This window comes from Lissotriton vulgaris, chromosome 12 (assembly GCF_964263255.1).
Source record: "Lissotriton vulgaris chromosome 12, aLisVul1.2, whole genome shotgun sequence".
NCBI lineage: Eukaryota > Metazoa > Chordata > Amphibia > Caudata > Salamandridae > Lissotriton > Lissotriton vulgaris.
The window spans coordinates 631,732,746-631,749,347 of NC_141700.1; the positions used below are offsets into that span (position 1 = coordinate 631,732,746).

The 16,602-nt window shown below is 46.2% G+C and overlaps 2 protein-coding genes across 2 annotated transcripts in view; one reads left to right on the forward strand and one right to left on the reverse strand.

Annotated features, from left to right (window-relative positions):
* Positions 1-13,786, reverse strand: part of ZNF276 (zinc finger protein 276) — a 177,041-nt gene extending 163,255 nt beyond the window's left edge. Inside the window, exon 1 of the mRNA XM_086945788.1 lies at positions 13,362-13,786. Within this exon, the coding sequence (XP_086801914.1) occupies positions 13,362-13,599 (238 nt within the window). The 5' untranslated portion in view covers positions 13,600-13,786. The remainder of the gene's footprint in view (positions 1-13,361) is intronic.
* A 415-nt stretch (positions 13,787-14,201) lies between these two features.
* Positions 14,202-16,602, forward strand: part of VPS9D1 (VPS9 domain containing 1) — a 339,137-nt gene continuing 336,736 nt past the window's right edge. Inside the window, exon 1 of the mRNA XM_086945790.1 lies at positions 14,202-14,390. Coding sequence (XP_086801916.1) covers positions 14,289-14,390 — 102 coding nt within the window. The 5' untranslated portion in view covers positions 14,202-14,288. The remainder of the gene's footprint in view (positions 14,391-16,602) is intronic.

The window sequence follows — 16,602 nt, forward strand, 5'->3', positions numbered from 1 at the left end:
ATGTTCAAGCAAATTCAACATGTTGTATACCAAAGCGTTGTAGTGAAGCTTTACGTCCTTTATAGACAAAACAGCGAGCAACATGAGACAACTGAGAGATTTACTAATCTTTTGTACAGGAGCTCACGTGATGTAAAGTGGTCCTAATCAAGGAGAAGAGGTGCAAATTGTGGCCTCAATTTCCCTGCACTATAACATTTTTCAGCAAAAAGCAGACACGAGCACAACACAAAACAACTGTGCTTCACGTCGCATCAAACTCCTGTTAATGTCTGGCAAGTGGGAGTAACAGTGAAGAAACACTGCTGTCAACTCCTATCCCACAAAAAGCCATATACACTAATATTGCACTAACAAATGATGGACGGAATGCTGAATAAATCCAAACACTCACGCCCAGTCAAGAGATCTGGGTTAAATCCATCATTCTTTTGCTCATCATGCCACCCCAGTTCAGACCAAGAAATATGCAAATCAGTCTTTACCCTGCTCCTCATGGGAACAGTCCAGCCCAAACTGCCAAGCCAAGTCCACCCTGGACCAGAAACAAGTATCCTGGGACCAGTTTCAGGGTATCACCCCTCATCCGCCATGCTAGCTAGAATCCAGTGGCACATCGAGCATGGGACCCACAGCTGAGCATATCCATCCCACTTAGGGTGAAAAAACCTGCGCAAATGAACGAATCCAAACATTCACTTTCACCCCTAGTAATATATACTAATATAGCGTATCATGGCTTTCTGTGACCTCTTGGCAGCAAAAGAAAGCAGGAGTAAACAATGGGCATAATGTCCAAAGTTTCTCCAAAGTAACACATTGTGAGATTTATGCAAAGGTGATGGCATTTAGAAATGTGTATTGGAGACGGACACTCAAGTACATAAGCTGGGCAAGAACTGTTAACTTACCTTTGTGATGTAGAACAATGCTGAAGCTTACTCAAAAATAGGTTTTTTTGCAAGCGTCACCAATGAGATCATCAGCACACAACTTTTTATAAATAGGGCAGTGTGCAATCTTTTACCCTTCATGCAACACAGCACACAGATTTTCACAAATAGCTTCGTTGGACAAATCTTAGTAAATTTGGACGAAGGTCATAAATCACAATTACAGTAGTTGGATCACAATGTACAGCTCAAACCCGAACCTAAACCAGTGTATTTTACAAATTCCGATGCCATTTTGGAATCGGGCTTTGTGTTGAGTACAGGGCGCTTTCAAGGCAACAGTCTGCCGGGTCTTTTAATCAAAAATTCATCTGCTAAAAACATCAAAATGGCGCCTTGCAGCTGCAGCCTTGAATCTGATGAGCGGCGTGAATAGCTAGAAAGTGGGGCATGGTGGTATTTAGTTACTTCCCGGCTTTGCACTTTTAAACTACTGGGCCGCGGGCGGCGGCCGCAGCACTGGAGACCCGTTGCGGCAGCCGTTATAATTTATTTGGGGACACTGTGTTCGTTCCCAAATAAATTATAAAGGCCGCCGCGGCCGCAACTGGCCTCCAGTGTCGCGCGTCCACCTCAGAAATGGTGCCGCCCCCCCCCATGTACGCCACTGAGTGCATTGGCATAGAGTGCAGTGGTGTAGAGCGGCAGAGAGTGTAGTGTTGCAAAGTATACTGTTGTAAAGTGCAGAAGCGCAGAGTAAAGTGGCGTAGGGTGCAGTGGCGCACAGCAGAGTGGTGTACAGAGCAGTGGTGTAGAGTACTGTGGTGCAGAGTATAGTGGGGTGGAGTGATTTGGTGCAGAGTAGATTGGCGTACGGTGTCTTGGTTTACGTAAAATGGTATAGAGTGCATTGGCGTAGAGAACAGTGGTGCAGAGTAGAATACAGTGCAGTAATGCAGAGTAGAATAGAGTGGCCTAGAGTTTAGTGGCGTAGAGTGATTTGGTGCAGAGTAGGTTGGTTTTGAGTAAAGTGATATAGAGCGCATTGGCATAGAGGGCAGTGTTGCAGAGTATGGTGGCATTGAGTGGAATAGCGCAGAGTGGTGTAGAGTACAGTGGAAAAGAGTGCAGTGTTGCATGGTAGTGTCGTGTGAGGTAGATTGCAGCGGCTTACAGTAGAGTGGTGCAGAGTAGAGAGCCATTGAGTAGTGGTGCAAAGCATAGTGCAGTGGCGTGGAGTGGTGCAGGATAGAGTGGAGTGAGGTAACGTGGAGTATGCATGGTATGGTAGCATACTGCCATTACAGACAACACAACTTCATTTGGAATGACTAGTACATTTACACTCACATACAGCTTTAGTGATAAAAGTATACAGCGCACCAGCAATAATGTGTGGGAACGGCATCCTCATCACCCAATGTATTGATTTAATTGTCGGCACAGTTCATTTATAGACATTTCAATTTTGTTGTGTACTATAAAAACAAGCATTTTCAATACCATAGGTCTCGCAATTGAGAGATTTTAAGTTATTGGCATTGTAAATGATAATGCCTTTTTATTTATGTGTTTTTGATGCAACACGTATATATCTACACATCGAGAAAGGCTGTGTGCCGAAACGCGAACGCGTCTGTCTGTTGTTGTAAAATAAAACAACCTTTGGAAATCAACACTGCGAGTGTGGATAATTCTTTTGCAAGTGGGGAAGAATTTGGAGATATATATATATATATATATATACACACATATATATATATATATATATATAATAAAGGCATTGTCATTTCTAATGCTAATAGCTCAGTCTGGCCGCACCTCTTTCTTTAGTCGCTGCTCGCCAACATTAAAATGAAAAGGCATCTGGGACGCTTTTGCACAAAGTGTAAAAATAATGAAATAAAGAAATGTTTTGTAGTGTGGCCGGTAAAGTGAAAGCGGATGCACTGAAATTAAATAAATGAATAAACGTAGCCACTTAAGTGTAAGCGGGCTGCGTTGTACATTAAATAAATAAATAAGTGCAACCGCTAAAGTGAAAGTGGACTGTGCTGTAAATTAAATAATGAAATAAGTGTGGCTGCTATATTTAAAGGGGACCGCACTGGAAATTAAATAAATACATAATAACAATATAAAAGCGGTAGCGTGCTGCAACGTCGTGGGTGGAATAGAAAGGATCATTAAAGAAAATGTTCACAGAATAGATAAAGCAGACCGTGTAACAACACAAGCAACAAGCATTTACAATGCAATGGTCTCGGCATTATTAAAGGTAGAGCTATTGGCATTGCTCATGACATTGTTTTCATTTATTTTTTTTAAAACAAAAAATAAATGGTATTGTCATTTACAATGGCAATAGGTGAGCATTAAGAGAGTAGTAGAAAGTATTCGCGTACACAGAGCCACACACACAGAAAGCCACACACACACAGAGCCACACACACACTCAGAGAGCCCCCCCCACACACACAGAGAGCCCCACACACAGAGCCCCCCCACACACAGCCCCACACACACACACACACACACACACAGAGCCCCTCACACACACAGAGAGCCCCCCACAAACACACACAGAGAGGGCAATGGCAATAGCTGAGCATTGATGTGTGTGTGCTCACACTGCTCACTTCTCACTAGTGGAGAAGTTACGGCATGAAGCATGCATGCAAAGGGACAAGGGGGTGGGCGTTCTGATGGACTTGAAACAAAACAGGAATTACAGGTGAACCGAGACAGGGCACAGAAAAGGTGCCCAGTGCACATCAACACCATTCAAACAGAGCAACAGTGCGAAATAGTTAGAAGGAACGACCCCAGAAGACGTGCAGGGGAGACAGTGGCCGCTTACACAGATAAGTGAGACTCGTCACTACCCCCGTACAGCATTCACTACATATAGCACCAAGCCCGCTGGAGCATATCTCCTCGGGCGCAAAAAATTTACGGAGAACTGGGTGAAAGGCCCATCTCCACTCCTCTATCAAAATACGAAAAGAGTCACTAAAATACGCAGTGAGGCAGCGGCCCTCTAGTAAGAACGGCGAAGATTGAGGAGACCGGGCCCCTATAAAGATAGCAAGAGTGCCTTTGGGGGGCGCTTTACCGAAGAAAGAAGCTAAAGTTAAAAGCAGAACAGGACACACAGTGGTAGGGGGAAAAAAAGACTCTGACCTGATTGAGCCTACGAACGAAGACTCCGCCACAGCCGAACCCCAGCCTCGCGAGCCTACAGGAACTTCCGGTGACGCAGTTGGCGTCGCACAAAGCACGCCGGAAGAGGCTAAACTACAAGTTCCAGGAAGCGCCACTGTAGGATTTGGCGCTGCCAACCATCCACTGAACACATTGAAGAGACAGAAGAGCCGTGCGGGCGATATATGACAGGAAATGTTGTTTATTGTCTGGATGGACTTACTTATATACCACGTATACATGAATCTTCACCGAAGTCTTTCAACAGTCTGTGGCACCCATTCAGCCACAAAGCGACCATAACTAAAAATATAGGCCCCTCACCAGGAATGACTCATTGAGGACATTGTGTTAATCGGTTGGTTTTCAAAGGAGGGTGAGGTTTAATGCAACTGGGTGTTCCCAATAGGTAATGAAGAATAAGGGCCGGACGCGGTCGGGCAGAAATGGCTGCCGCAAAGCTCCGAAATTTTCGGAATCTGGGGCGTGTTTTTTGGTGAGTGACAGATGACGTCACAGATAGAAAGAACCTAAAAAACACACCCCCCGAAACCGAAAAAGACGGGGCTTAAAGGGAGCGACGCCCCTCTCCTCCAATGGCTGGCCAGCATTTACGAGGTCAGCCAATGGAGAAGAGGGGCGGGTTGAAGCCCCCTACACTAAGAAACATAAAATCTCGGCGCTCCGCCCACGGCTTACGCACTTAATAAGTGCCTCTTAAGAATGGAAGGAGGAGTCAGCCCTTCCTGCACCCACTAGATAAAGCACAAAAATGAGGAAAACCCCAAAACTCAAGTTGGCTAGAAGTGTGTATTACCCGAGTTTATGAATACTTTTCTAGACCCCGGGCCATCTTAGAAACGCTGTCTTATTGTCAAACTCTGCGTGGGGAAACACACACGAAAATGTATGTTTTAAAATGCAGTAAATATTGTGATTAGGTCCCCTTACTTAGTATCCGCCTCCGCTACCTCACTGCTGCCAAGTATCACGCATCGAGTGTGACATTCACGCATTTCAGTGTGGTGTTCCGCATCACCGCACTGAAATGCATTGTCACGCATTTTAATGCCATTCTCTTTCTGTCATACCAGAGCCGACCTGGCTATGCCAAGCTGCTAGCGCCGGCGCCTGTGACCTGTGCGCCAGCTCTGCTACTCCTCGCAGACTTGTCAGCAGGCTCACTAAATGGTTAATGCTCTTGTGCACTGCTGCCTGATTAGTGCTACAATGTATCTTTTAGTCCTGCTGGGCCTGGCTGCATTGAAAATCCCGCCCGCAGGCGGTGCAGCGCTGACTCATACCGAGAAGCAGGGCGGGGCCTACCCTCAGCAGTGTGGTTGCATACTGGTTCCGCAGTTAAAGATATTGGCTAGGCTGCGCGATAGCGCTGCTCGTACTGCCCCTGTAAATTTAAATCAATGATGAGTGTCCCGCTCGGAGCTGCCACTGCTGTAACCCTGAGTGAGTCTGATGGGGATCGCCGGGGGTGAGCGCAAATTTGCCATGACAGAGGGGTGCATTGCAGCCACCGTAGTGTGTGTGTTTAATTATATATACATATATTTTCCCTTGGGCAACTCCCTGCAGTTAGTGGGTGCCCCGGCCGGGCAGGCTAAGGGGCATGGGTGGCTAGGCTGCTACGCAGCTACAATGTTACACATAACACCAGACAGCGCTCAATGAGACCGTGTCAGTTTGAGAGATGCACTTTAGGCGGGTTTGCCCTGCCGCCTGCAGCGCGAGCGGTGCTCAGCGGGCGGAAGTTGGGTTCTATTAGTTTTGGTGGTAACGGACCAGTGACTAGATTCGAGCCCTCGGTGTAGGTGGCTGACTTGAACTTGCACTGCTGTGAGTGCTCTTCTAACTGTAACAATGGCAGTGCAGAGGCAGCTGCTGTGCTCGCACCGCAGTAAAGTGGTTCCGCGACCGGACCCAACCCGAGCAGTTCAGCTGAGCCAGACTACGGCCGGGTGTTACTGAGGAAGTCCACAGGTCGCTGTGGCTACGGCTGGAATTGCTGTTGGCTCGCCTCATTAAGGTAATCTCCTCCTAGGCCTCCTGCATGTGTAAATATGGTTTAGAGAGTTAAAGAGGGCGTTAGAGCAGACACCATCAGCGGCGATCACTTTGCACATTTGTATGATGTTTTTGTACACGTGTGCATGTATAATCCCCAGTTGGGCAGCCCCCCTCCCCCCCGCCACATGACCTTTGTGTAATGTTTTCTTACATACACGTCTGCCTTGGTCACCGGCGCATCGGTATATTCCAATGAACCACACTAGTGACCCATTTGTAAAGGTGTACTAGTTTCACTTTAAAGCGCGGTGTTATTTCCACTGCTTCACATGACGAGGCGGCGTTATTAATCATGCCATAAAATGTGCTTCAGCAGCACGCACAGTGACAGTCTTGCTCATCTTCTGAGCTGCTGCCTGCGTGCCCCATTACAGCGGAGAACTGCTCACTGATGGTTTTAGGCTGTGTTAGTAGTCGCACCCACTAACTCTTTTGGGTCGGATAAATGTGAGAGCCACTGTGGTGCCTGTCAATGTAACTTCTTAGCATGCCGCATGTCACGAAGTAGAGCTTGTAGGAACAGGCTGCGGCTGGTTTGATGGTGACTGCCGCCCACAGGGCTCAGTAGTTAGCGGGCAGCGTGCTGGACTTAGGCGGACTGCTCGGTCAGCTAATTTGTTTGAGCTTATTTTCTCTTGGAATAATACTGCAGGTAACATAGGATGTCACTCTTCTTGGAGTTCTCATTGCTGAGATGGGTGTAATTGCTTTTATTTATATGTTATCCTAGTCTTTATTGCTTGGTGTTGCTCGGCAAAAAGTGTCACTCATAGTCGTTGAAATGTCACTCATATTTACTCTCTAATTATGAAAAGGTCACACATAGCAATCTGAAACCTTGGCAGCTATGCTACCTTCACGAAGTACCATGGATACATGTCAGGGCATGAGGCTCTTTCTATGCTATGGAAGTAGTCTTGTATCCCTAAATGGCAAGGTTTTCCCTGCCTGGTAAGTTTTTTATTTCAGTTTCTCCCATTGCGGAGCACCCTTCATTCGCGCTAATATTTCTATTATCTAATGCCCATAGAGACACTGTGAGTAGCTTTCAATCATGTTAAAAAGAGGGTCACTGGAGTAGCGTTGTACACCGCAGTACCCTATCTCTCTCTCTCGCCTCACTTACTTCATCAAAGACGGTCCTTCGTCCTCACAGCCCCACTTGGGTCCTCCAACGATGCCTTACTATCCCTTCAGTTACTTATTACGGTTTCCTGTGGCTTCACATGGTCAAAGCTGTACCAGTAAATCAGTCCGGAGCCAGCTAGACTGCTACTGAGTGCAAGTCCTGTATCCTGTGTATAGCGGCCATCTTGAAATGTCCACGTTCGTCAAACAATCTCTCTGAGTTAAGACCGAAAATGGAGGATGATCAAGCGATAACAGAGGAAAAGCATTTAACAAACTCGGAGCCCCGCTCACTATATTTCTATACACGTGTCCAGGTCAAGAGAGTTCTTTAATGTTATTTACCCCATAGTGTCAACTAGCTCGAAGCTCTCATGTCAGGCACTTATAATGAAGGGAATATTCTTAATACATATTCTTATAGTGGTTATATTTGAACTCTCAATTCTCATTGATTGATGCTCTAAATTTTGCAAGTTCAGGGTAAATCCACAATCGGGCAGAAATGGCTGCCGCAAAGCGGCGAAATATTCGGAATCGGGGGGGTGTTTTTTGGTGAGTGACGGATGATGTCACAGATAGAAAGAACCTAAAAAACACGCCCCCGAATCCGAAAAGGACGGGGCTTAAAGGGAGTGACGCCCCTCTCCTCCAATAGCTGGCCAGCATTTATGAGGCCAGTCAATGGAGAAGAGGGGCGGGTTCAAGCCCCCTACACCAAGAAACATAAAATCTTCGGAGCTCCGCCCACTGCTTACGCAGTGCGACGGAGTCCTCGACCTAAAAAGTCCAGTCATTATGGGAGGTTACAAATCCAGACAATGCGATACCAGGGAGAGTCTACGAAGCCTATTCAGGAAAGAAAATCAATGATTTAGAAAGGACAGTAACAGGAGCCAATTGAAAGCATGCCTCGCAGAGCAGCGCATGCGCTGCCTAGTCTCGACCTAAAAAATAACATCTGTACAGGCTTCCTCAGGTAGCCCTCACTAGCCAGCATGATTTTCACATAAATCTTCTCACTTTGAAGAAAGAGAAAGAAAAATAAACACCAAGCTCCCTGGAAGAGACAGCCTGACATTTGACCACCGTCCTTGAAAGCACAACAAATGTGACAAGATCACAAGATTTAAAGGCCTGTTTAAAGAAAGCAAGTTTGTGGAAGAATACTGTATTTAAAAAAAAAATGTTAATCTGTTTTTATTGTTTTACAAAATCATGCATAGCAATCATACATCAGTAATTAACATCTGTTCCTTACATCATATCGTCATTACCAGAGCCCCCATAGTTTCTCCTGACGAGCCATTCCTTCTTTACAATCTGATACAGTATTGGTCACTTCACAGCAGACATCTGGATGTACTCATGCCTCTGTTATTAAGATCACATTGTCAGTCATTGTATGCTAACTTCGACAGTGTAAGCCAAAAAAATAACAATAAGCCATCGCAATCAAACTCCCTACCCCCTCCAGTATGTCCAGATTTCTAATCGCATATACTAATACGTTTATCAGTTCCTTCAAATCTGGTTTCGGGATATTTTGGGGGACAATACCTGCTGCTCTCTGTACTTCTCACACTACCCCATTCACTCACCACAGGGCTAGGTCCGCACTACCATCCCCGCCCCTTGATCAATCAAGGAGAACCCGCTGGGAGCCTCCACAGCAGGGCCCATCTCGGAGTCAGTTTCGGGTATCTGTAGTGCTATTAGTAGGGCTTCCCACGCTCTTGCTGCTTCATCGCCTTCTCATTATTAGCACGTATAGCCTGTTGCAATCTAACTGTACTCTCACTTTTGGCCCATTTAAGTGGTTCCGATTTCCACTTCCCTATAGTAGACCCTCGCCGTGATTTCCATTGGGAGGTGATCTCTCCCTTAGCCAGCAGTAGGCCTAGGTCCATAACCTTGCTTGTGATTTTTGTCTTAGGGGTATGCAGAAACCAATGTAATATACAGGTGCCCATGTCAGTGTCTATGTGGCGCTCTGTAATTCCACAAAGCAGTTCGACTACCTCCTTCCAGTACATTCCCAACTATCCGCAAGTCCACTGCATGTGAGGTAACTCTGCCCCCCCTAAGTTACAGCGTGGGCACTGGGCAGTATAGATCTGAAAATATCGATTAATCTTGGCCAGTGTTAAATAAGCCCTACGCAATATAAAGAAGTCTATTAATTGAAATCTGGGATTCCTTGTACTCTTCCAGGCCCTTCGAATCAGTTGGTCCCACATTGTTTACAGTATTTCCTTCCCAAGATCCTCCTCCCACTTTCCCTGTAATTCCGTCAGTGGGTGCAGGCCTTCCGTGACCAATCGCCTGTAGATACAATTAATCGCCTTAAATAACCCTGCCGCCATCACTACATATTGACACGCCATAGAGGTCCGGGGTTCTGAAAGCCCTTCCTTCCAGTAGCGTTGCATTGCTGAAACCAGGGCTGTGTGCAGCAAATAGTCCCCTCGTTGCAGGTCATACCTTTTCCTGCAATGTTTGAAAAGGCAGTAGCACCCCATCCTCGTATAAATCACCCATTACCTGGACTCCCACCATCTCAGAATCTGCTAGCACCGACCAATCACCCCGTGTGGGAGGGCAGTGCACATGCCCAAGGGAATCTCCTGTGCATACGGGAGACTAATGCCGGCTCTGCGCTGGCTCCGGTTCCAGCACTGTCTCAACGTCCGCTCCTCAGCAGTAAGCGACCCAAGATGCAAGCATTGCTGTAATATTGTAAATGAGAGTACATGACGCGGGATCCACCAACCCTCTTGACCATCTGGGCCCTGAAATTCCCGAGCCACTGCCTGCGCGAGTCACTGCAGCTGAGCCGCCAAATAATAAAGTTCGATGTCTGGAACGGCTAGACCCCATCCGCTCTAGATCTCATCATGGTTGGCAAACCCACCCGCCTTCTGCCATTTCCCCACAAGGAGCCGCTAACCATGGATCTAATCTGCCTGAAGATTGCCCCCAGTATCCAAATTGGCAATGTCCTAAAGTAATATAGCAGGCGGGGGAGCCCCACCATCTTCAGGAGCGCCACCCTTCCTGCCACCGAGTGGCTGGGCACTCCAAAAAATCAGGTTCCCTCGCAGCCCACGCAAGGACCTTCCCAAATTCCATTCCAGCAGATGCATGATGTATATTGGTACCAAGGTAGGGCTCCCACCGAATTCCAGCTACCTGATCAGGGCCTTCCGCGAATGGAATCACCAGGAAGAGACAGGTCTTCCTCCAATTGACCCCCAGCCCTGAAATCTCTCCGAACACCCGCAGCAGGCTCGTCGCTCCTTCCAGCGCCACTCCTGTATTGGCCGGGAAGATTAGTAGATCGGCAGCATATAGGGAGATATACTGTTCACCGCCCCGCAGGGTCAGACCCTGGTAATGACGCCCCAGTCTAGCATGTGCAGCCAGTGGCTCAATGGCCAACGCACACAGCAGTAGTGACAGCGGGCATCCCTGTTGCGTTCCCCGACCTACTGAGCAGGGGGAGGATATCATCATCCCCGTCCGCATCCCTGCTGTCGCAGCATTATACAATAACCTTGTCCATCCCACAAATGCCTGCCCAAGGCAGAATGCGCGCATTGCGTGGTACAGATAAGGCCACTCCAGGCTGTCAAATGCCTGCTCTATGTCCACTGAGAGCACCACAGCACTGGGAGTGTCCCTGTGATCTGCATACAATATGCGGAGGAGGCGCCGTACATTAACGGCCGTGTTCCGGGTTGGAATGAAACCTGCCTGGTCACGGTGTACCAAATGTATCATGTGGGGTAGTAGCTGAGTCGCCACAATTCTGCTTAATATCTTATAGTCCTATGTGGAGAAGTGTGGCTCACCGGTTAGAGGAGGCAGTCCCTGATGCAGAGGTCAGAACCGGGACCAGGGTTCAATCCCTGACGCGGCAGGGCCTTGAGCTCAAAATGTCCACGGACTTGATCATTCTCGCCTCGATGCCTACTCGAATCGTGGGTTCACACTCTGCAAGTCTGGGCAATAGCTTGCTTAATCTCCACTACAGCCCCACCGCGATGGGATGCCTGGTCTTCACCTTAGGGATGCCCAGTAGGGGTAATCTCGCAGGGAAAGGCCAGGACGGGTTCCCAAACCAAGCGCCTTGAGACTTTACGGTGAAAGGTGCTATATAAGAACGTATGATTTACGATTTATATATGATTTACGATATGCGCCTCTTTATAAACCGTCAACAATTTTGGAGCAAGTATGTCAATATAAGTTGAGTAAAACTCAATAGGTAGGCCATCCATGCCCAGTGTCTTGTTACGCGCCATATGCTTAATGGCACCTCAATCTCCCCTGGCGTGATGGCCTGTCATAGTAGCTCCGCCTCCAGCCGGGGTAATGTTATACCCTCCAAAAATTCCTCTAGTGCATCATCAGGTCCCCTCGACCGACTCCTCTATAACCCATCATAATATTATAGGAACAGGAAGATAATCTCTTTCTGGGTGTAGACCGGTGTTCCCAACTACGAGTTCAGCGCCAGGATAGGTGTACCCCGGTGTGCCGGATTGGCTAGCCAAGCCAGCAGTGGAATAATACTGTAAACAAGCTTTGAACAACGGGAAGGAAGATCTGGAGCTGGACAGCCTAGAGCAAATAAAGCCAGCAAATGGAAAGCCAGACAATGCGAGTTACAAACCACAATTCAATGCCAATGGTAAACAACGGGCTGAATGCATTCCTATGTCAACTTTATGAATGCCCCCAAGATGTGTTTAGCAAACCAGACCGCTGCACTGTCTGGGAGACTGCGACCTGAAAAAGGAGTATAAAAGCAAACTTATGCATTTTTTTAAAGTTACCAGGATACTAAGCTTAAGAATATTAGTTATGTATACACTCCGATTTTAACGAAACATGTTCATTCTTACACATTGGCTTACATTTAAAAGCTAAAAATAAAAAGAAATGGAATCGGTAATGATAAATATTCTACTATTCTGTGCTCCCATACTTCTCCCGATAAAAACGGTACACGTTTTGTTTCAAATTCATTCATTCTGGCAATGTGGGTAGATGCAGAATTTGGTCCTGGGCTTTCCCAGGGAAACCGACCAACCGTAGACATTAGTGAAATATATTTTAAACAAATCTGTTTTTTCTTTGAGCTCAAACAATGTATACTTAATACGATATTGTGGAAGAGGTCACAGATGCTATCCTGAATATCTGGATTGGTAATATTGAAGAATCCACTAAGAACTTTATTTCTTAGATTAACAATACAGATGATTATTTAAGGTAGACCTTAACAGTGGCTAAGGAGAGGGCGTTTCCTTTTTAGACCCTGATTATGTAGTGATGGACACCCGACCATAATGAGATACACAAAACCCACTGATCAAAACTGGTTCTTCAGCTACCACTTAAGAGCGTTACTTCAGTATTTATCAGTTGGAGAATTTGTTAAATTGAGATGGAACTGCTATTACTTGTTATGTTATGTTATCCTGATTTATTGAGCGCACAGCTGCCCCAGCGAAGGGGCGTCCTGGCACTTAAATTGCTCTGGGTCAGAACCTACCATTTAGAATTAAGATTTAGAGGATGAGGTTAGCCCTAGGAAATCATCAGACAGGCATACAAGAGAGTGAGAAACAACAGAAACATCCTTTCAGAAACATATGTTAAGGGACCCAACAACAGATCATGTGTCACTTCTTTTTATACCTCATCCAATAAAATATAACAGACAATAAAAAATGTAGAATGTGTACGACCAGCCCCTGTGCAGACAAAAGCTGCAACGGAACACAGAAGCAGCAGAATATCTAGAGAAGGATGTGCCCATAGCATGAATCCTTGGTGTTAGGAATCGGACGGTGCAATGCAGCTCACTGGAGGGTGAAGCCTCTTATACCAGAGGTGGATATGGACGCCTGTTATGTGATGAGCAATATAGAAGGTGAGTATCGACCACCAGCGACCTGGAAACGGCGTATTAATGGAGAAGACAAACACGTACATAGAACATTCACTTCTTCTAGGATATACATAACCTTCCTTTAGACTCACCTGCATCGCTGACCCCATCCTCCAGGAAGTGCTCGCTTGCAGCCTCCCAGCCTAAAGGTACTTGGACCTCGGATTCCTCAAGCAGAGCCTCTTGCTCGACCCGGCCTTCCCCTCGGCCCCTGAGGGATGGAGTGCTGTTCAGGCCTCCGCCGCCTCGCCGCTTCCCCGCGGCAGCCTGGCGGTCCAGTCTCCGTGAAAGACTGCCTGCCAAGAACCGACCACGACGGTCCCTCTTCATCTGAGGTGTCTCCAAGACGCCCCCTTGTCCCAAAAAGTCCTTAACAGCCGATACCTGAGATTAAAACGAGTTGTCCTTTAGTCTTACTTAGACCTATATGCTTGCTTCCGGTACTTACAGCTGCTAAGTAATAAGGCACATAACCGTGGTCTTCAGGTGCTCACAAGCAGGTAAACATTAACGCACTAGTGGTGGGAAAGTGTTGAGACCCTGAATTGGCTGTGGAAAACCTCGCGATTTGATTGGCAGGTGATTCTGTGTACCGTAGCTTACGATTGGCTTACGATTACCCCTGCTAGTTTCCTATTGGCTGGGACTTCCGGCAAGTGCAGAGTATTGTACAGTGTCTTTATTGATTCCTGTCCTCGCCTTATGTCAGTGGGCTACTAAAGTAATTTGTGCAATGATGTTGCCTTTTTCTGGGTGACCGCGTCTACTAGTCTGTGTTGTTACCCAGTATAACTAGAGTCTATTTCTTAATTAAAGGTTGATTACATTTGCACAGCTTACAGTTTTGCCAGTATGTTTATTTCCTTTTTGCCCTTCTTCGGTTTCTGACAACTAGGTTTGAGTGGCCGGAAGTAAATATTACCCGCAACGTTCCTAAAGGAAGTGCCTGTGCCCCGCAGTACGTCAATGTTTGTGTACCGCCCGAGCTCGAGTAGAGGCAGTTGTTTCCCGTCTCGGAGATGGCAGTTGCTTTCTCCGGCGAGGGGACTCTGAAGCCGCTGCAGAATGCCATGAAGCTGGCTAATGGCGCTGTCGAGCTGGACGCTCGCTCCCGAGATAAGGTGACAACCCGATAACCCGGGTGGAGGGCTGGTGCGCAGGACCAAAGATTGTTGTATTAGTGAGAGCATGGCGTATCGACAGGCAACGGTGTGCTCTGAGGCTTACTCGGTTTTATATAGCGCGGTCATTACACGACGACTTTAGATTACTTTACAGAAGAAATATACAGCATCACATAAGGCACATAGATAAACGTCATACATAATGAGTAACAAAATAAAAGCACAGGTGCAAGGCTAGGAAGGTGCTCCATGATATTGAGGTAAAGAGGTAGGTCTCAGGGCACCGATCACCTTGGGCATTTCCGAGGTTGTAGTAGATGTATTGGTTAGTTGAGCTCGTGGGAGCTCGTGAGCTCGTGTGAGAATAAACCTATACTTCTTCAAACAAGGAACTGTGGACAATCCTATTTATTACAGAGGTGTTAGAGCGCTTTACAATAGAAACCGAGTATTACGTTAGGCACATTCATTAAACAGTCATAAATATTGTGCATGGGAATTATACTAGCCATAAATATTGAGTAACGCAATAAAACGTGAAAGGCTAGGAAGGAACCAAATAACATCGAGATAGAGGGGTAAGCCTCAAGGCATGGAACAGTGAGGTGAAGTAGGAAGAAGAGAAATTAGCTGAAATGTCTTTCTCCTAGAAGGAATTTCAGTTTCGATTAAATATTGCCAGTGAGGTAGTGGTACATAGGCTGAGCCTTCCAGACTCTGGTTGCACTCTCTGAACAGGATTAGGCCATAAAGCCTCCCTTTTTTGAAGGCAGGTTCCTAGAAGCAAAGCCTCCTCATTCCCTGGTGGTCTAGACCCACCAGAAATCTTAAGCTTGGCTGCCAGATCATGTGAAGGGCTTGTAGGTGATGCATGCTGTTTTGTACATAGCTCTGGCTTCAATGAGAAGCCAGTGAGTGATATGGTCTTTTCTTTTGGCCCGAGAGTTGCTGCATCTAAAACTGCTTTTAGTTGAGTGAGATGAATTTTGGGAAGGTCAGTCAGGAGACGATTCCAGTTGTTGATTATGGCCAGCACCAATGATGGAGTCATCAGAGGTTTGAGATCTTGCTCCGGAATGAAAAGGCAATTTCCCAAGATGCAATTGAATGCATGCATTTCTTGCTATAATGTTAACTTGTTACTGTAAATTGAATCTTTTGTCAAGGATAACTCTTAGAGATTCGTGACTGTTGACAATGATAGGTTTGCAGTGGAGAATATCAATTGTATTGATAGAGGTGATTGAGATGCTAAAATAAGGAGAAATTCTGTTGTGGATGTAATCCGTTTCAAATGATGGGAAGTCATCGAATCTTGAACCATATTTAGGTGATGGCAAGGTAGGAGATGTCATTTGGCGAGGAGGCCTTAAGGTACAGCTGTGTATGATTAGCATATTGAAGATAAGGGATGCTGGAGTTTCTTAGTAAGATTCCTACAGGTTTAATATAGAGGTTAAATAAGGCCAGGGGTAAGATAGATCCTCGAGGTACCCCTTGAGTAGAGGCAACAGGTTTAGATAGGCACAATTCATTTTTAGGCTCTGGCCTTTCCATGAGGTATGATTCAAACCACTTGAGGATCATCCTTTCACTGCCAAACCAATTTTTTTTATATTATCAAGAAGCATGCCATGATTAACTGTGTTGAAGCCCACCGATAGGTCTAGAAGAATCAAGTGGCAGGAGTTGCCTGAATCCAATGTGCAAAGTTAATAGTTGATGACATGGAGCAGTGCTGTTTCAGTGTTACAGGCATGATAGAATGGCGACTTATATTCATCTAAGAGGTTGTTGTTTTGAATGTTTTAGATAATCTTCTTAGTTACATATCTTTAGATTACTTTTACAGAAATTGGAAGGTCGGATATAGGATGAAAAATGTTGAGGTCATTTGTATCTCTGGAAGGTGTTTTGAGAAGTAGGTTGGCCTGTCCACTCCTGAGGTAGTCGGGAATCACAACTTGGGTGAGTGAGAGATTCGCTGGTTTACTCCGGTATGGAAGCATGTGTATAGCAAGGTGTGCAGTAAGATTGCCAGGAACTGGATCCATAAAATGGTTTCAGACTTTGGTGTTTGTGATGGTCTTTATTAGTTCCTCCTCCCCTATTTTGTCAAAGAGTTGCCAAGTGTTCATAGATTTATACATTGTGATGTGATTGGATTGGTTATTCGGAAACGTTATAAGTAATTGTTTAACCAATTTCA